The 16,040-nt window shown below is 42.3% G+C and overlaps 1 protein-coding gene across 9 annotated transcripts in view; it reads left to right on the top strand.

The window, feature by feature from the left end:
• The window catches only part of cita (citron rho-interacting serine/threonine kinase a), a 217,920-nt gene that overhangs the window by 141,698 nt on the left and 60,182 nt on the right, over positions 1-16,040 (top strand). For all 9 annotated transcript variants that reach the window (XM_060843752.1, XM_060843750.1, XM_060843753.1 and 6 more), the window contains exons 25-27: positions 288-485; positions 4,262-4,455; positions 13,561-13,696. In XM_060843752.1, coding sequence (XP_060699735.1) covers positions 288-485; positions 4,262-4,455; positions 13,561-13,696 — 528 coding nt within the window. The remainder of the gene's footprint in view (positions 1-287; positions 486-4,261; positions 4,456-13,560; positions 13,697-16,040) is intronic.

Below are 16,040 nucleotides of genomic sequence, written 5' to 3'. Positions count from 1 at the left end.
AGATTTTGAGACTCTTCATGGTCTGGCAATTCACATTCAATAAAAAGGAAAGAAGGGGTAACAGGTCACAATTATTTACCCAATGGACTCTGATTGTAATTGTAACTTAGTCCCATCATTCTATCTCATCCTATGTTTGAATTAAGTATTAGCACTAAAATGATCTAGAACTTAGATTTTATTCAAATACATTTGAATGCCTAAATAACAAGGTGCATGTTTTAAATATTGCATGCATACAGATGAAAGTCTGGAACGTGTATGTGATTGTGTTGCCTCTGCAATAGGTTATTTCAGATCTGGAAGAACAGTTAAATCAGTTGAGCCAGGAAAATGCTGAGCTGAACAACCAGAACTACTACCTGACCAAGCAGCTGGAAGAGTTGTCTTGTGTTGGAGATGAACGAGCTCAGCTCCGTCTGGAAATGGGCAGGATGCGTCAGGAGCTCTCTGACCAAGAGCTCCAACTCAGTAACCAAAAACAGGTCAGTGTATACCTATTGTTCCATTTACCTGAAGGTGCGTTTCAATGTTCTATATTTTTATCAGGCCTTCTGATAATACTTAAAGTAATTTTTTAAAATGATTTTAATATAATTCATGTGTGTGTGTATTATTAAATATTATTAATTAACATCTCTGTATTGTACCATCAGATTCAGAGCTTTTGTGTATGGGTATTTGGGAGACCTTGGTATTGACTCAATACTCCAGATTTCTCAGTTCTGATCCAAGCCAGTCACTCAGGCAGAAACCAAATGTTTTTTTTGTGTATATTTATTAATTATAAGTTTTACAATTCCTTTTTTCTGCCAGTCACACTATTTTTTTCTGTAACATCTACCCTGTCAATTAATTAATCATTTGATCCTAATCATCTACTTAACTACTTACATTATTAACAGATTTCCACACTTCTTTTCAAATAAAAACTTAAGGCTTTTGTGGTGCAGTGATAGTGTCCCTACCTCTGGATCAAGAGACCAGAGTACAAGTCCCACCTGCTCCAGAGATAGACAGAACATAGAACAGTACAGCACAGTACAGGCCCTTCAGCCCACGATGTTGTGGCCAGCATTTATCTTAATCTAAGATCAACCTAACCTGCACACCCTTCAATTTACTGCCATCCATGTGTTGTCCAGCCGTCGCTTAAATGTCCTTAATGTGTCTGACGCTACTACCACCACTGGCTGTGCATTCCACGCACCCACCACTCTCTGCGTAAAGAACCTACCTCTGATATCTCCCCTTTACCTTTGTCTAATCACCTTAAAATTATGACCCCTTATGACAGCCATTTCTGCCCTGGGGAAAAGTCTCTGGCTATCTACTCTATCTATGCCTCTCATTACCTTGTACACCTCTATCAAGTCACCTCTCTTCCTTCTTCTCTCCAGTGTGAAAACCCGAGCTCACTCAACCTCTCTTCATCCGACAAGCCCTCCAATCCAGGCAGCATCCTGGTAAATCTCCTCTGCACACTGTCTAAAGCATCTATGTCCTTCCTCTGATGGGGCGACCAGAACTGGACACAATATTCCAAGTGTAATCTAACCAGGGTTTTATAGAGCTGTGGCAAAACCTCACTGCTCAATCCCCCTGTTTATGAAAGCCAAAACACCATACACCTTCTTAACAACTCTTTCAACTTGGCTGGCAACTTTGAGGGGTATATGTACATGGACCCCAAGATTTCACTGTTCCTCACACGATCAAGAATCCTGTCTTTAACCCTGTATTTAGCATTCACATTCAACCTTCCAAAATGAATCACTTTGCATTTCTCTGGGTTGAACTCTGTCTGTCACTTCATAGCCCAGCTCTACATCATGTCAATGTCTTGTTTTAGTCTGCAATAGCGCTCAACACCATCTACAATGCCACCGACCTTTGTGTCATCAGCAAACTTAGTAACCCACACTTCCACTTCTTCATCCAAATCATTTATAAAAACTACATAGAGCAGAAGCCCAAGAACAGATTCCTACGGGACAGCACTGGTCACTGACCTCAGGTGGAATACTTTCTATCACTCGCCAGGTAATTCTGTATCCAGACAGCCACATTTCCCTGTGTCCCCTACCTCCTGACTTTCTGAATGAACCTGCAGTGGGGAACCTCATCAAATGCCTTACTGAAATCCATATATAGCACATCCACTGCTCGATCATCGTCAACTTGTCTCGTCACGTTCTCAAAGAACTCTATAAAGCTTGTGAGGCATAACCTGCCCCTCACAAAGCCATGCTAACTATCTTTAATCAAACACTGTTTTTCCAAATAGTCATAAATTATATTTCAGGTGTGTAATAACATTTCTGAGTAGATTAATTAGAAATAAAATCAAATAAAAACTTCTAATGCCGTGATATAAGTTTAGTATACACATTATCTCTTACTCCCACATCCATCAATAAGATCGATAACCTCTGAGTAGATGGGGGAGGCTGCTGATGTAGTTTGCAAATAATTAGGAATTTAAAGGAAAAATGCCTATCTCTGGATAGTAATAACACCTGCCTAATATTTTAATTAGAGAAGTTAGGTTTTATTAATGGATTGTGTAAACTGTAAATCCACTGACGAAAGCAATTATGTAGTTGTATTCCATGTCCAGTTCCATTTGAATGGTTTTCATGATTGAGCTAAAGCTTCTTGTAACTAGAACAATTCCCTCTGCTTGCTCAGTACCACCACCTTCTCCTTCTAAAGCCTTTGCATGATGTATAATTTAAAAAAAATGTTATTCCCTTTCAGGCAATTCATTGTATGATGGTATTTTAAATCAGGTCTAAAATCCCTGTTGACCATACCCTGAGAATTTTGGGAGTTGATTCTTCTGTTTTAATTCCCAACTCCTGTTGTCTATTATTATTGCTAGAAGAACTCTATCCTCAATCTTTTTTTACTTATGTTTCTCCTTCTGTATTGATCCTTTTGGCCTGAATCTGGGTGCTGTCACATTACCATAACCATTGACGCTCCATTCTTTGGGTTATTACCAAATTTGAGCCATGAAGACTGTAGGGAGTGAATGATTCATCAAGAATTTTTTGAAGCATTCTGAAATTTGTTCGACAAATATTTTTTCCGGAAAATCTAACTCTTGTTATTATTACAATTTTATCCACATTCAAGATCTTGGAATAGTCCAACAATTTAAAGCAAAGTCTTGAATTGGGAATCCTTAAGTAGAGGTTTTGCAATCTTGCATCTTGTCTGTTAAATTATGTTCTTTTGTAGAATATTCATCGTCCTTTCTAAATTTGCCAAAGTCTGACTATATATTTATTTGGTCATTTTTCTTCTATATGTTGCCAGTAATTTTAATTACGTTTCCAAAGATTTGTGTTAAATGGTTGAGCCTCTAGATCTGACCATACTACATCTGTGTTTCCTTCTAGTGAGAAGTGACAATGCCAAGGCCATACCATGCTTTTTTCTTGGTTAAGGTGTAATCTGTCCATGTACCTGCTCATAAGATTCAATTTCACAAATCATTAGTGGGAAGTCACATCCTGACATTTTGCCTTGGTTTCAGCCATTTTTTTTCTCTAAAGTAACTTCAATTCTTCAAGCTCTTGGTTGACCAAAGGTGAAGATTGGAAACTATCCTTTGCTATCAATATCATTTGGGATCCAAACCAGCCAATGAGACAGAAACAACAACATCTTTCTTTGTGGATAGAGTTTATTAATTGTTTATTCTGGATCAGTGGTGCTGGAAGAGCACAGCAATTCAGGCAGCATCCAACGAGCAGCGAAATCGACGTTTCGGGCAAAAGCCCTTCCTGATGAAGAATCCAGAATCTGGTTTCCAGCATCTGCAGTCATTGTTTTTACCTTATTAATTGTTTAGTCTTGCAGCTCTTTCTAGCTACCCAGCCTATCTTTTTCCCACTTTATATCTACCCAGTACTTAATTAACCCCAAACACCTGTTCTGACTTAGTTACCATATTTATGAGGATGACCAATTTATTAGTCCATGTCCATTAGTCTGGTAATGTGTTGAGGTGGAAAGTCTGAACATAATTCTAATTTCTCGGTTAAGATTTCTGATTAAAAGAACTGTGTATTACAGTAGATGCAGCTATAAATATATATGGGAGAAAAAAGTGTATACTCTAGGTGGAAATTCAGTTTAGCATCTCGAGTGCTGGAAGAAACCTTGGTATTTTCCACTCCATTATATCTGACACATTCTTTACTTGTGCAGTCATTTTAATGATACCTCTTCTAATCCATTTCTCTTTAAGACAATCGAAACATTGAAGACAACCTGCTCAATGCTAGAGGAGCAGGTGATGGACCTGGAGACATTGAATGATGAGCTTCTTGAGAAAGAAAGGCAGTGGGAAACCTGGAAAGCTGAATTTGAAGAAGAAAAAACACAACTGGAGCGGCGCATCCAAGAAATGAAGAGACTACTGGATATGGAAAAGCAGAGCAGGTATTGTCATGTAGGAAGGAATTCTGTGTAACGGAAGTGTACTGTACAGGGGAGCATTGAATGCATATAGATGCTGAAGTAGGTAGCATTATATAAATGTTGTCAAGACTATATAGATGAGATGCTTGGAAGGCTATTTGTTACCAGAGGTATGTAGCCCGAGGTGTAAAAGCTGCCTCAGATTAGGGTCTGTTGGTTTCAAATAATTGTCCTCTTCGGGAGGAAGTGGAAATTGCAATTCTTGGCCGAACAATGTTACGAGACAGCCATCTTGGTTTTGTGCATTGTGTTTTTGTATTCTTCACAGAACTTAGCCCAGCTGTCGCTTTTACCTTTTAAAGGTTTTGAAAAGTCCAAGGTTTTGCCCATTTTTTTTAATATTGGGGATTTTTGTTTGATCCTACATCATCACAAATACAATGTGAACTGTCAAAAAGCCACGTTCTTCAGTACACAGCCTGCAAATGTAGTCATTTAAATTCATCATTTTCAATCCAAATTCTGTTTGCGATATTATAAATAGACTGTCGTGGCCAGTCGTGTTTCAAGTATAAATCTTGCTGTGAGTTATCCAGTCCCCATTGTGCAGAAAAGTCACGGTTGTTATGATGGCCATTATTGATTGTAAGAAATGCTCTAATGCAGCATTTGGAACTGAAAACTAAGTTATTAAAATCTATTTATCTTCCTGTGTCAATTCTTATTTAAACAACTGAATGTTTTATTGAAAAAGGAACAAATTTCTTCATGACTGAGTTTAATGCTTTACTATATTTAATTTTAATATATAATCAAAATGGATGTACATGCATTTAGTATCATTTGTGCTAACATTGCTTAGAATGGACATTTTTTAAAAATTATTTTGTGGAATGTGGGCGTTGTTCACAAAGCCAGCACTTGTTTTCCATTCCTAAATGCCCTTGAATTGCATGACTTACTAGGATATTTTGGATGGTAGTTAAAGGTCAGACACATTGCTGTGGGTGTAGAGCTATGTGTAGTCCATACCGGGTAAGAATAACATGTTTTCTTTCCTATAAGAATTAGTAAACCGGGTACAACTTAACAACTTTTTAAAAACTGTATTCATGGGTTGGACATTGCTAATTTGATCAGTGTTTGTGCCTACCCTAATTACCTTTGAGAAGGTGGTGGTGAGCTGCTGCCAGGAACCACTGTAGTCCATTTGATGTTGATCCTCTCTCATTGCCATTAGAGAGGCTGTTCCAGGATTTCAACTCAGTAACACTGAAGGAACAGCGATGTATTCCAAGTCCGGATAATGAGTAGCTTGGAGGGGAACTTACAGTGGTGGTATTCCCATGTATCTGAAGTCTTAATGGTAGTGGTCGTAGATTTGGAAAATGCTTGTCTAAGTTTATGCAGTGCATCTTGTTGCTTGTAGACACTGCTACTCTTGGAAGATGTTGAACTTAGAGTGTTGTTGGAGCTGCATTCATTGAGGCAAATGTGTCATCACACTCCTGACTTGTCCCTTGTAGGTGGTGGACATGCTTTATGAAATTGGAGAAAATTTCTAGCCTCTGACCTGTTCCTGTGGGTACGGTAATAAAACGACTCGTCTTACTCAATTTTTGGTCAGTGCCAACCCCCAGGGTGTTATTGGGAAATTCATTGACAGTGATGCCATTAAATATCGATAGTATGATTGATTTTCCTTGTCGGAGATTATCATTTGAATGGTGTGAATGTTAATAGCCACTTGTCAGCTGGCATTTGATAGTTATTGCACTGTCTCTGTAGCTGAGACTAGTTTCAATTCTAGATTTTTCTATCTGCTTCAAAGGTGGACAATAATATCTCTGAACAGGTTGCTTGGAAAATATTAGATTTGAATTGATGTTCTAAAATTAATTGCCTGGCTCTTTGGATTACTAGTCCAGTGATAATCTTCTCCATGCAAGTAAGATCAAATTAAGTTAAATTGTCTGTTGTAAGTAGATTCCTGTAAAATGCAATAATTCCAAGATATTCCTTGTAGAGATTGTAACAAGGTCAGCCAGCTGGATATTATAGAATATGAGTTATTTCATTGAGGCTGTTAATTTGGTCCAATCAGGAAACTTTGATAGATAAAAAGGGGAGGTCAGACATTCTGACACTCTGGGTGCTGACTGTGATGAGGCTGTGCCAAAGTCAAGGACTTTCATTGTGTAAATAAAGGGTGACTTGGTGACGGGATACCGGCTTCTGTAGTGTTATTGCAGTGGCGATGAGAATAAAGCATGTTTCTGAAGTAACTCGCTTGCAACAGCCATCTTTGATTTGGGAGAAGCAATTCTTGCATCATGTCATTATTTGAGAAACTTGACTCATTTGACTCTGCCATCGAAGACTGGCCCAGTATGTTGAAAGAATACGTCATTATTTCCAGGCAAATGACAGTGGGGCAGATGAAAAGCAATGGGTAATTCTCCTGACAACCTGTGGACCCGCAGCTTTTTCTGTAAAAAGGAACCTAACTTTTCCTGAGGCACTAGATACTGAAACCTTTCAAGAGTTGTCGAATTTACAGAATTGTAGAATCCCTATAGTGTCGAAGGAGACCATTCCACCCATCAAGTCTACACTAAGCTTCCGAAGAGTTTTCCACCCAGACCCAGGCCCCTATCCTATCCCTGGAACCCTGAATATACAATGGCTAATTCACCTGGCCTGCACACCCCTAGATATTTTTAGACAATTTAGCATGGCCAACTGACCTAACCTCATCCTTAATTTAGTTAAGGAACATAACAACCCCAAGCTTCCTTTAATTCTGAGACACTATCATTTTTATTCGGCAATTTGAGAACCAAAGGAATCCATGTCAGGATTTTTGACTAGGTTAAGATGACTGGCAGAGGCATATTATTCCTGGATGAGATGCTTGGGTATGTTAGTATGTGGGATTAGTGATGTAACTATGCAAAAGCTTCCAGCTGAAGCCCAACTTGACTTCAAGCAGATACAACAACTAGATTATTATGGGAAAATGTGGCAAAAGGAGCATGTGAACTGCAGGGTGTTCTGATGGAAATTGATACCCTCGGTAGTCCAACGGAGCTGGGGGTGAGCGAAGGCCATTGCATAGCCTCACTCAGGACATATCCTGAACAGAGAGATTCTAGGTTGGCCCACAGCAAAGCTCCAAAACAAAGCCAAGCTCCAATCAAAGGATTAAATTTTTCTTCAGGATCTGAACCAGAAATCCGTTGTAATTGCTGTCAGTAAGTGGATTTTAGATAGAAAAAGAGTCCTGCTAGACCTAAAGTGAATTCATTCAGGAGAGTGCACATCCTGGAAAGTCCGCCAACGACTGGCTTGGAATAGTTAAATTGCTTAGCAACATCCGAATCAGAACCAATCAAAATAAACATCTGACTAAATGTTCTTCCAATCCAAATGGAGGTTGATATCTGCATAGCTGTATCAGTAATTGCAGAACCAGTTTTTAAACAAAATTCGCTCTGGACTTCAACCCTTAAGTTTGCAGAAGATCTCGGCTAGGCTTAGAAGCTATACCAGGGAACCTTTATAAGTTCAGAGTACAACTTCAGTTCTGGTCTCTTACGAAAAGTAGCTGGTTCAGTTACCAATGCTTGTAAGAAAAGGCTTGGACCTAAGCTTGATAGGGTGAAATTGGTTGAGAGAGATTCACCTCAATTGGCTCAACATTTTTCAGTTAGAAAATGGCTACCTAAGTGAATCCTAATTAAATACCCGGAAGTCTTCCAGGAAGGTGTAGGGACTATCAGAGGAGCCAAAGCCACCATGCATGTTGACCAGGAAGTAATTCCACAATTCTGCAAGGCCTGCCCAGTGCAATTAGAGGCAGAAATCAGAAGGCTGGAAAGTGAAGGAATTATCAAACCAGTCCAATTTGCGGAATGGACTGTCATACCAATTTTGATGGTCAATTCTCCATTATAGGGATTTAAACAAATAGTAAACTGCTTTTTGCAGCTGGATAATTACCAAATCCCTTGGATAGAGGATTTTTACACAAAGCTGGCAGGGGCACTGTCCTTCATGACAACGGGCACGAGCCACGTTTACTTGCAAATGCATTTAGATGAGGATTACTAGAAATATGCTGCAATTAATGATAAGAGTTTGTATCAACGTAAAAGACTGCCATTTGGGGTATCATCAGCCTGTGGAATCTTTCAGCAGATGATGGAAAACATTTTGCAAGGTCTACCTCACCATTTGTTTAGATGATATGCTAATAACTGGGAAGACTAATAAGGAACACTTAAAGAACTTGGACATTGCCCTTAGATGTTTTTCCAAGGCAGGCATATGCCCAAGACGAGAGAGGTGTGTGTTCCAGGCACCCAAGTGACCTACTTAGCTACAGAATCGACAAGACTGTATTACAGCTGTTGGAAGATAAGGTGAGGGTGGTCAAAGATGCCCTGGCTCCCACATTTCTCCAGGAGCTTGGCTCATTTCTTGGGCTGGTAAGTTATTACATAAAGTTCATACATAATCTGCCTCTCTCCTGGGCACTTTGCATCAACTCCTAAAAAATGGTCAGCCTTGGAAAAACTTTCAATGAAGTGAAGAAACAGTAATCATCTAAGGTGTTGGCACACTATGATCCCAAGAGAGATCTGGTATTGATATGTGATCCTCACCATACAACATCGGGTGGTATCAGCTTATAGCTGTCCCAATGGAAAGAACATCCAGGACCTGGGCTAATGCAATGTATAAATATGCCCAGATAGAGAGAGAGGGAATGGCAATGGTATTTGAAGTCTGGAACTTCCAGCAAAGCTTTATCACAAACACCTACTGGGTCTGTTTAAAAAGAACAAGGCAGTGCATCCCATAGCATCAGGCCAACTTCAGCAGTGTAATTGCAACTTAGAACACTGACTGGGAGGCCAAGTAACAAATGTAGATGCATTAAGCCGCTTCCCTTGGTAGGTACACCACCAGTGGTACCACCAATGGAAGAGTCTGGAATGGTTTCAAATTTTCTGGACACACCTCTAGCCACACCTGACAATAGCAGACTTTGGACGCAGATAGATCCAGTCCTTGCAAAACTGAATCAATTTGTGGTGATGCGGGAAACCAAAGGGCTGTTACAATCAGAATTGAATCTTTTTCTGGACCTGGAGACACCAGATCACAGCAGGGGAGCAAGAGTGACTGTCCTGAGCAAAGATTGCCACCAGATTCTGGTTGAACAGTATCAGGGTCAACCAGGGGTCTACAAAACAAAGATGTTGGCAAGAGGTTATATCTTGTGCCTGGTGGGCAGTGCTCAGAGTGCTAACGAGGACAAAAATTACCTCCAGCAGCTCCCCCACATTCATGGGAATAGGTGGGTAAACCCTGGATTCGGTTGCACGTTTACTATGCGGGTTCTTTCGTGGGCTCAGTGTTCTTCGTCCTTGTAAATGTCCACTCGGTTGTTGGTCTTGCAAAGAGGAGAAAGTGAGGACTGCAGATGCTGGGGATCAGAGCTTAAAAATGTGTTGCTGGAAAAGCACAGCAGGTCAGGCAACATCCAAGGAGAAGGAGAATCGACATTTCGGACATAAGCCCTTCCTCAGGAATGAGGAGGGTGTGCCAAGCAGGCTAAGATAAAAGGTAGGGAGGAGAGACTTGGGGGAGAGGTGTTGGAAATGCGGTAGGTGGAAGGAGGTTAAGGTGAGGGTGATAGGCCAGAGAGGGGGTGGGGCAGAGAGGTCGGGAAGAGGTTTGCAGGTCAAGAAAGCGGTGCTGAGTCTGAGGGTTGGGACTGAGAAAAGGTGGGGAGGGGGAAATGAGGAAGCTGGAGAAATCTGCATTCATCCCTTGTGGTTGGAGGGTTCCTAGGCGGAAGATGAGTCGCTCTTCCTCCAGGCATCGTGTTACCATGGTCTGGCGATGGAGGAGGTCAAGGACCTGCATGTCCTTGGCCGAGTGGGAGGGGGAGTTAAAGTGTTCAGCCACGGGGCGGTTGGGTTGGTTGGTTGGTGCGGGTGTCCCAGAGATGTTCTCTGAAACATTCCGCATGTAGGCGGCTTGTCTCCCCAATGTATAGGAGGCCACATCGGGTGCAGCGAATGCAGTAAATGATGTGTGTGGAGGTGCAGGTGAATTTCTGATGGATATTGAAGGATGTTGTGGTTCTGTTCGCCGAGCTGGAAGTTTTTGCTGCAAACGTTTCTTTCTCTGGTTAGGGAACATCATCAGTGCTATTGGAGCCTCCTGTGAAGTGCTGCTTTGATGTTTCTTCCGGTATTTAGTCCACCTTAAGCAGCTACACTGGCACCAACCCCCACCTTTTTCTCCGCTACATTGATGACTGTATCGGCGCTGCCTCATGCTCCCACGAGGAGGTTGAACAGTTCATCCACTTTACTAACACCTTCCACCCCGACCTCAAATTTACCTGGACCATCTCAGACTCCTCCCTCCCCTTCCTTGACATCTCCATCTCTATATCAGATGACCGACTCAACACGGACATATACTATAAACCGACTGACTCCCACAGCTACCTAAATTACACTCTTCTCACCCTGTCACCTGTAAAAATGGCATCCCATATTCCCAATTCCATCGCCTTCGCCGCATCTGCTCCCAGGAGGACCAATTCCAAAACCGAAAACCCAGATGGCCTCCTTATTCAAAGACCGCAATTTCCCCTCAGACGTGGTTGACGATGCTCTCCACTGCATCTCCTCCACTTCCTGCTCCTCCGCCCTTGAACCCCGCCCCTCCAATCGCCACCAGGACAGAACCCCACTAGTCCTCACCTACCACCCCACCAACCTCCAGGTACATCGGATCATCCTCCATCATTTCCGCCACCTCCAAACGGGCCCCACCACCAAGGATATATTTCCCTCCCCACCCCTATTAGCGTTCCAGAAAGACCACTCCCTCCACAACTCCCTTGTCAGATCCACCCCCCCCCCCAACCAACCCAACCTCCACTCCTGGCACCTTCCTCTGCAACCGCAAAAAATGCAAAACTTGCGCCAACACCTCCTCCCTTACTTCCCTCCAAGGCCCCAAGGGATCCTTCAATATCCATCAGAAATTCACCTGCACCTCCACACACATCATTTACTGCATCCGCTGCACATGATGTGGCCTCCTATACATTGGGGAGACAGGCCGCCTACTTGCGGAACGTTTCAGAGAACACCTCTGGGACACCCGCACCAACCAACCCAACCGCCCCGTGGCTGAACACTTTAACTCACCCTCCCACTCGGCCAAGGGCATGCAGGTCCTTGACCTCCTCCATCGCCAGACCATGGCAACACGACGCCTGGAGGAAGAGCGACTCATCTTCCGCCTAGGAACCCTACAACCACAAGGGATGAATGCAGATTTCTCCAGCTTTCTCATTTTCCCCTCTCCCCACCTTTTCTCAGTCCCAACCCTCAGACTCAGCACCGCTTTCTTGACCTACAAACCTCTTCCCGACCTCTCTGCCCCCACCCCTATCAATCTCACCGTAACCTCCTTCCACCTATCGCATTCCCAACACCCCTCCCCCAAGTCCCTCCTCCCTACCTTTTATCTTAGCCTGCTTGGCACACCCTCCTCATTCCTGATGAAGGGCTTATGCCCGAAACGTCGATTCTCCTTCTCCTTTGATGCTGCCTGACCTGCTGCGCTTTTCCAGCAACACATTTTTAAGGTCTTGCAAAGAGTCCATTTGTCAAACATGGAGACGACAATAGAAAAACTGCATGCATCTTTTTGAAAACATGGGCTCCCAGAAGTGTTGGTCACAGATAATGAGTCATTGTTTACCAGCGGGGAATTTGAGTATTTTGTAAAGTTGAATTGGATACAACATTATAAGGACAGCTCCATACCATCCATCATCCTTTGGCCTGGCAGAAACAGCAGTGCAAACCTTTGAAGGTAGGCTTGAAGAAACAGCCTACAGCTTCACTAAATGCCAAACTGTTCCAGTTCCTATTTGATTATAGATCCACCCCATATGCAATTTCAGAGATAGCACTGGCAATGTTGCTAAAGTGTTGAAGACTCTAAATCAGATTAAATCTGATCTTCCCAGACCAGGGCATCAGGAATACTAGTGTTGGACACTATCTGCCAAGCCAGAGAGACCGTTTCCTATAAGGGATGAAGTTTGGTTTAAGGATCCCAGAAATAGCCCTACATGGGAACAATACATGGTTGACATGAGGCCAGGACCAGTGACGTACAAATTTTCGATCAGTGCAGCAGCCCTGAACAAGCACATGGACCATATGGAAGCCACGAATGCGGAAACAGCGAGGCAGCAAAACATGCCCTATTCCTTGGAATAATCTGAAAGGATGCTGGAATCCGTGAATTCGCATGTTTCAAGTGCTGACGAGACTTCTGAATTTGAGATGGACATGATTGATGTAGCTGCATCGATGCCTTTGCCAGCAGAGGAAGAGAGTGAATTTCTACTGAGGCATTCCTCGTCCAAGAGACTAGCTCCTGTGTGTTACATGCCACCCATATCAGATGTGGAGTCAGAGGAACCTGACCCGGTGCTAAAATGCCCCAAGTTCTCCAAGAAAAAGAACCAACCTATGACCTTGGACGCAGAGAGGGAAATAGCGATTGTAATGAGATCAGCCAGCTGGACTTTACAGGATGAGTTCCCTGATTGGACCAGATTAACAGCCCCAATCAGGGAGACCTAGCTGACAGTTGTAAACAGAAGTGTCAGAGGTTCTGGCACTCTGGGTGTTGACTCTGATGAGGCTGTACCCGAGTCAAGGACTTTCCATGTATAAATAAAAGGTGACTTGGTGACAGGTTGCCAGCCTCTCTGGAGCCCAAAGAAAAGCGTTTTAGATGATTTGGGATCATCATACACAGAAGTCCACTCCTATGGGATCATGTACTAGATGGAGAATAAGCAATTACCAGGATATCTAAATTAACTCTGAAGAGACTGCCAATACGTAAACTCTGAGGCCAGTTGTGCCACCTACCCTATCAAGATTATTAATTTCTGAAGGTGTTTATTCTGTGCAGTCTTCTCAATACAAGAGTGTTGAGCTGATGAACTTGTGAAAGTAGCTGTTGTCTTGTGGTCTTTATTGTTTTATCATCTTTTTATTTCCACAGAATGCGAGCAGACCAACGTGGCAATGAATCCCGACAAGCTATAGAATTGGCTGTGAAAGAACATAAGGCCGAGATCCTAACCTTACAACATTCTTTGAAAGAGCAGAAGTTGAAGGCAGAAAGCCTTTCTGATACGGTTAGTTTTGGCTGAAAACTTACATCTGTGTTTACTTTCAAACCTTGGGAATTTTTGGTTTAGTGGCAGTATAATGCATTTGTTAAGGTCTGATTCCTAGGCAAAGTACACATAATCTTAGATAAACAGATAAATGTGACTGGTGGATTACATGATGCTTCTTATTGGTATCAAAAATCAGAAAATTAATCTCTTGTCAGCTGTGGTGCTCACGATGTGCATTCTCTCTACTTTGTGGTATATGTTTGTCAGTGCTCCAATAGGAGACTGCCTAAACGGTTGGCTTTTCAATTGACACATTTGTTTATGGTGGTTTATTTCATAGTCTTGACACTGACAGAATGCAGTTGTGAAAATATTTATTATCTTTAGAAGATGAATATAACGGTAGAATAAATTGTTTCTGTAAAAAAAAAAGCAAAACCTAGCAGTAAGGTCACTGCCACAAGTTGAAAAGTAGATGAAAAGTATTTGGTGATTGAGGTAATGGTTAAGTGACACTAACCTTTGACAGTTGAAAGTGTGTGGTCGGAGGGAGGGAAGACGGTGATAAACACCTCTACAGTTTTGAAGTCATGAAGCTGTGAAAAGTATATGAGGAATCTTTTTAAATGTAGAGAGAGAGAGAAAGCCATTTGGGGGATGGTGTTTTGACAACTTAGAAGCAACATTAATGTAGATTGTTTCAATCCATCTGTTCAACATGTTATGACACATCTCTGAAATAGATGGGGCTTGAACCCAGGTCCTGTGGCCCTGAGATAGGGACTCTACCACTGTGTCACAACAGCCCTTGGGAACATGCATATGAAGTTGAGAAGAACAGTAACTTCTCAATGCAATGAATTCAAGTAAAGATGAGTGAGAGGAGGGTCACCTCCACCCACAAGCTTTTCCTTTCTATCTGGTCTAGGAGCTCTTATATAGTGACTATGAGTTATGCAACTCCCTTATTCAAGTGCTGTTGATTTTGTGTTTGTGATGAAAGTGCGCACAGGCTTTTGGAGTCAGCTTTGCCGATGTTGGAGTTTCATTCTGAGATAAGGAAGAGTAAGTATGGTAGAAAAATGAGGAGCTGATGGAGAGCTTATGCTCGAAACATCGATTCTCCTGCTCCTCGGATGCTGCCTGATCAGCTGTACTTTTCCAACACCACACTCTTCCTTGAAGAGTAAGTATCTCAGTAAGTGAACTCAGAGTAGCCTTAACTTGCAGGAAATGAGCTGACTATTGGTTAGACTTGGTAGAAACAAAGTTTTCATTACTTTGAGTAGTTAGGAATTTGCGAGCATTGAATATGTGTTGACTGGAAATAAAGTGGTATCATCCGAAAAATTGAGAGGTTTGGAGGATGAGTGAAGAAAATCTTTGATCTGAAGCAGGTATTTTGTAGGAGAGAAGACAGAACTTCAAGAACTCTGATAATGGAAACGGAGAGAGACATAATGGTAGAGAAGAAGCCAGTTAGGCAGGAACATAGCCTTGTTGCATGAGTAAAACCCTTTTTTTTTGTTTGTTTTAAAAAGATCTACGCACACTTGAATAAATTTTGACTTTGAAACTATCCACCAACTTATGTCCGATGAAACAAAATGAGAACAAAACATAGATTTCATCACAAGACATTGAATGAGATTTGGTAGTGTGAGCAGCATCTAAATTTCTGCCTTTACCTACACAACAGCTGTCTCTCTCTAGCTACTCGAGTGTCTCTTTCTCAGATATTAGTTGACATGATCAGAGCTCTAGCTGATATCAATGTGCAGTCCACCTGGGCTGTGATATTATTTAGGTCAACATTAGAAATTTGGATACTTAGTTCGGTGCTTAAATTAAGAATTGAAGTTCTCTTCGTTAACGTGGGCGGCACGGTGGCACAATGGTTAGCACTGCTGCCTCACAGCGCCTGAGACCCGGCTTCAATTCCCGACTCAGGCGACTGACTGTGTGGAGTTTGCACGTTCTCCCCGTGTCTGCGTGGGTTTCCTCGGGTGCTCCGGTTTCCTCCCACAGTCCAAAGATGTGCAGGTCAGGTGAATTGGCCATGCTAAATTGCCCGTAGTGTTAGGTAAGGGGTAAATGTAGGCGTATGGGTGGGTTGCGCTTCGGCGGGTCGGTGTGGACTTGTTGGGCCGAAGGGCCTGTTTCCACACTGTAAGTAATCTAATCTAATCCCTGCCCTCTCTCTGCCCTCACCCCGTTTCTTCACTGAAAATTTGAGTAAAAAGTGAGGTCTGCAGATGCTGGAGATCAGAGCTGAAAATGTGTTGCTGGTTAAAGCGCAGCAGGTCAGGCAGCATCCAAGGAACAGGAAATTCGACGTTTCGGGCCAGAGCCCTTCATC

This window comes from Hemiscyllium ocellatum, chromosome 24 (genome assembly GCF_020745735.1).
Source record: "Hemiscyllium ocellatum isolate sHemOce1 chromosome 24, sHemOce1.pat.X.cur, whole genome shotgun sequence".
NCBI lineage: Eukaryota > Metazoa > Chordata > Chondrichthyes > Orectolobiformes > Hemiscylliidae > Hemiscyllium > Hemiscyllium ocellatum.
The sequence above is the reverse complement of the archived record's forward strand: the minus strand, read 5'-3'. Positions and strand labels throughout refer to the sequence as shown.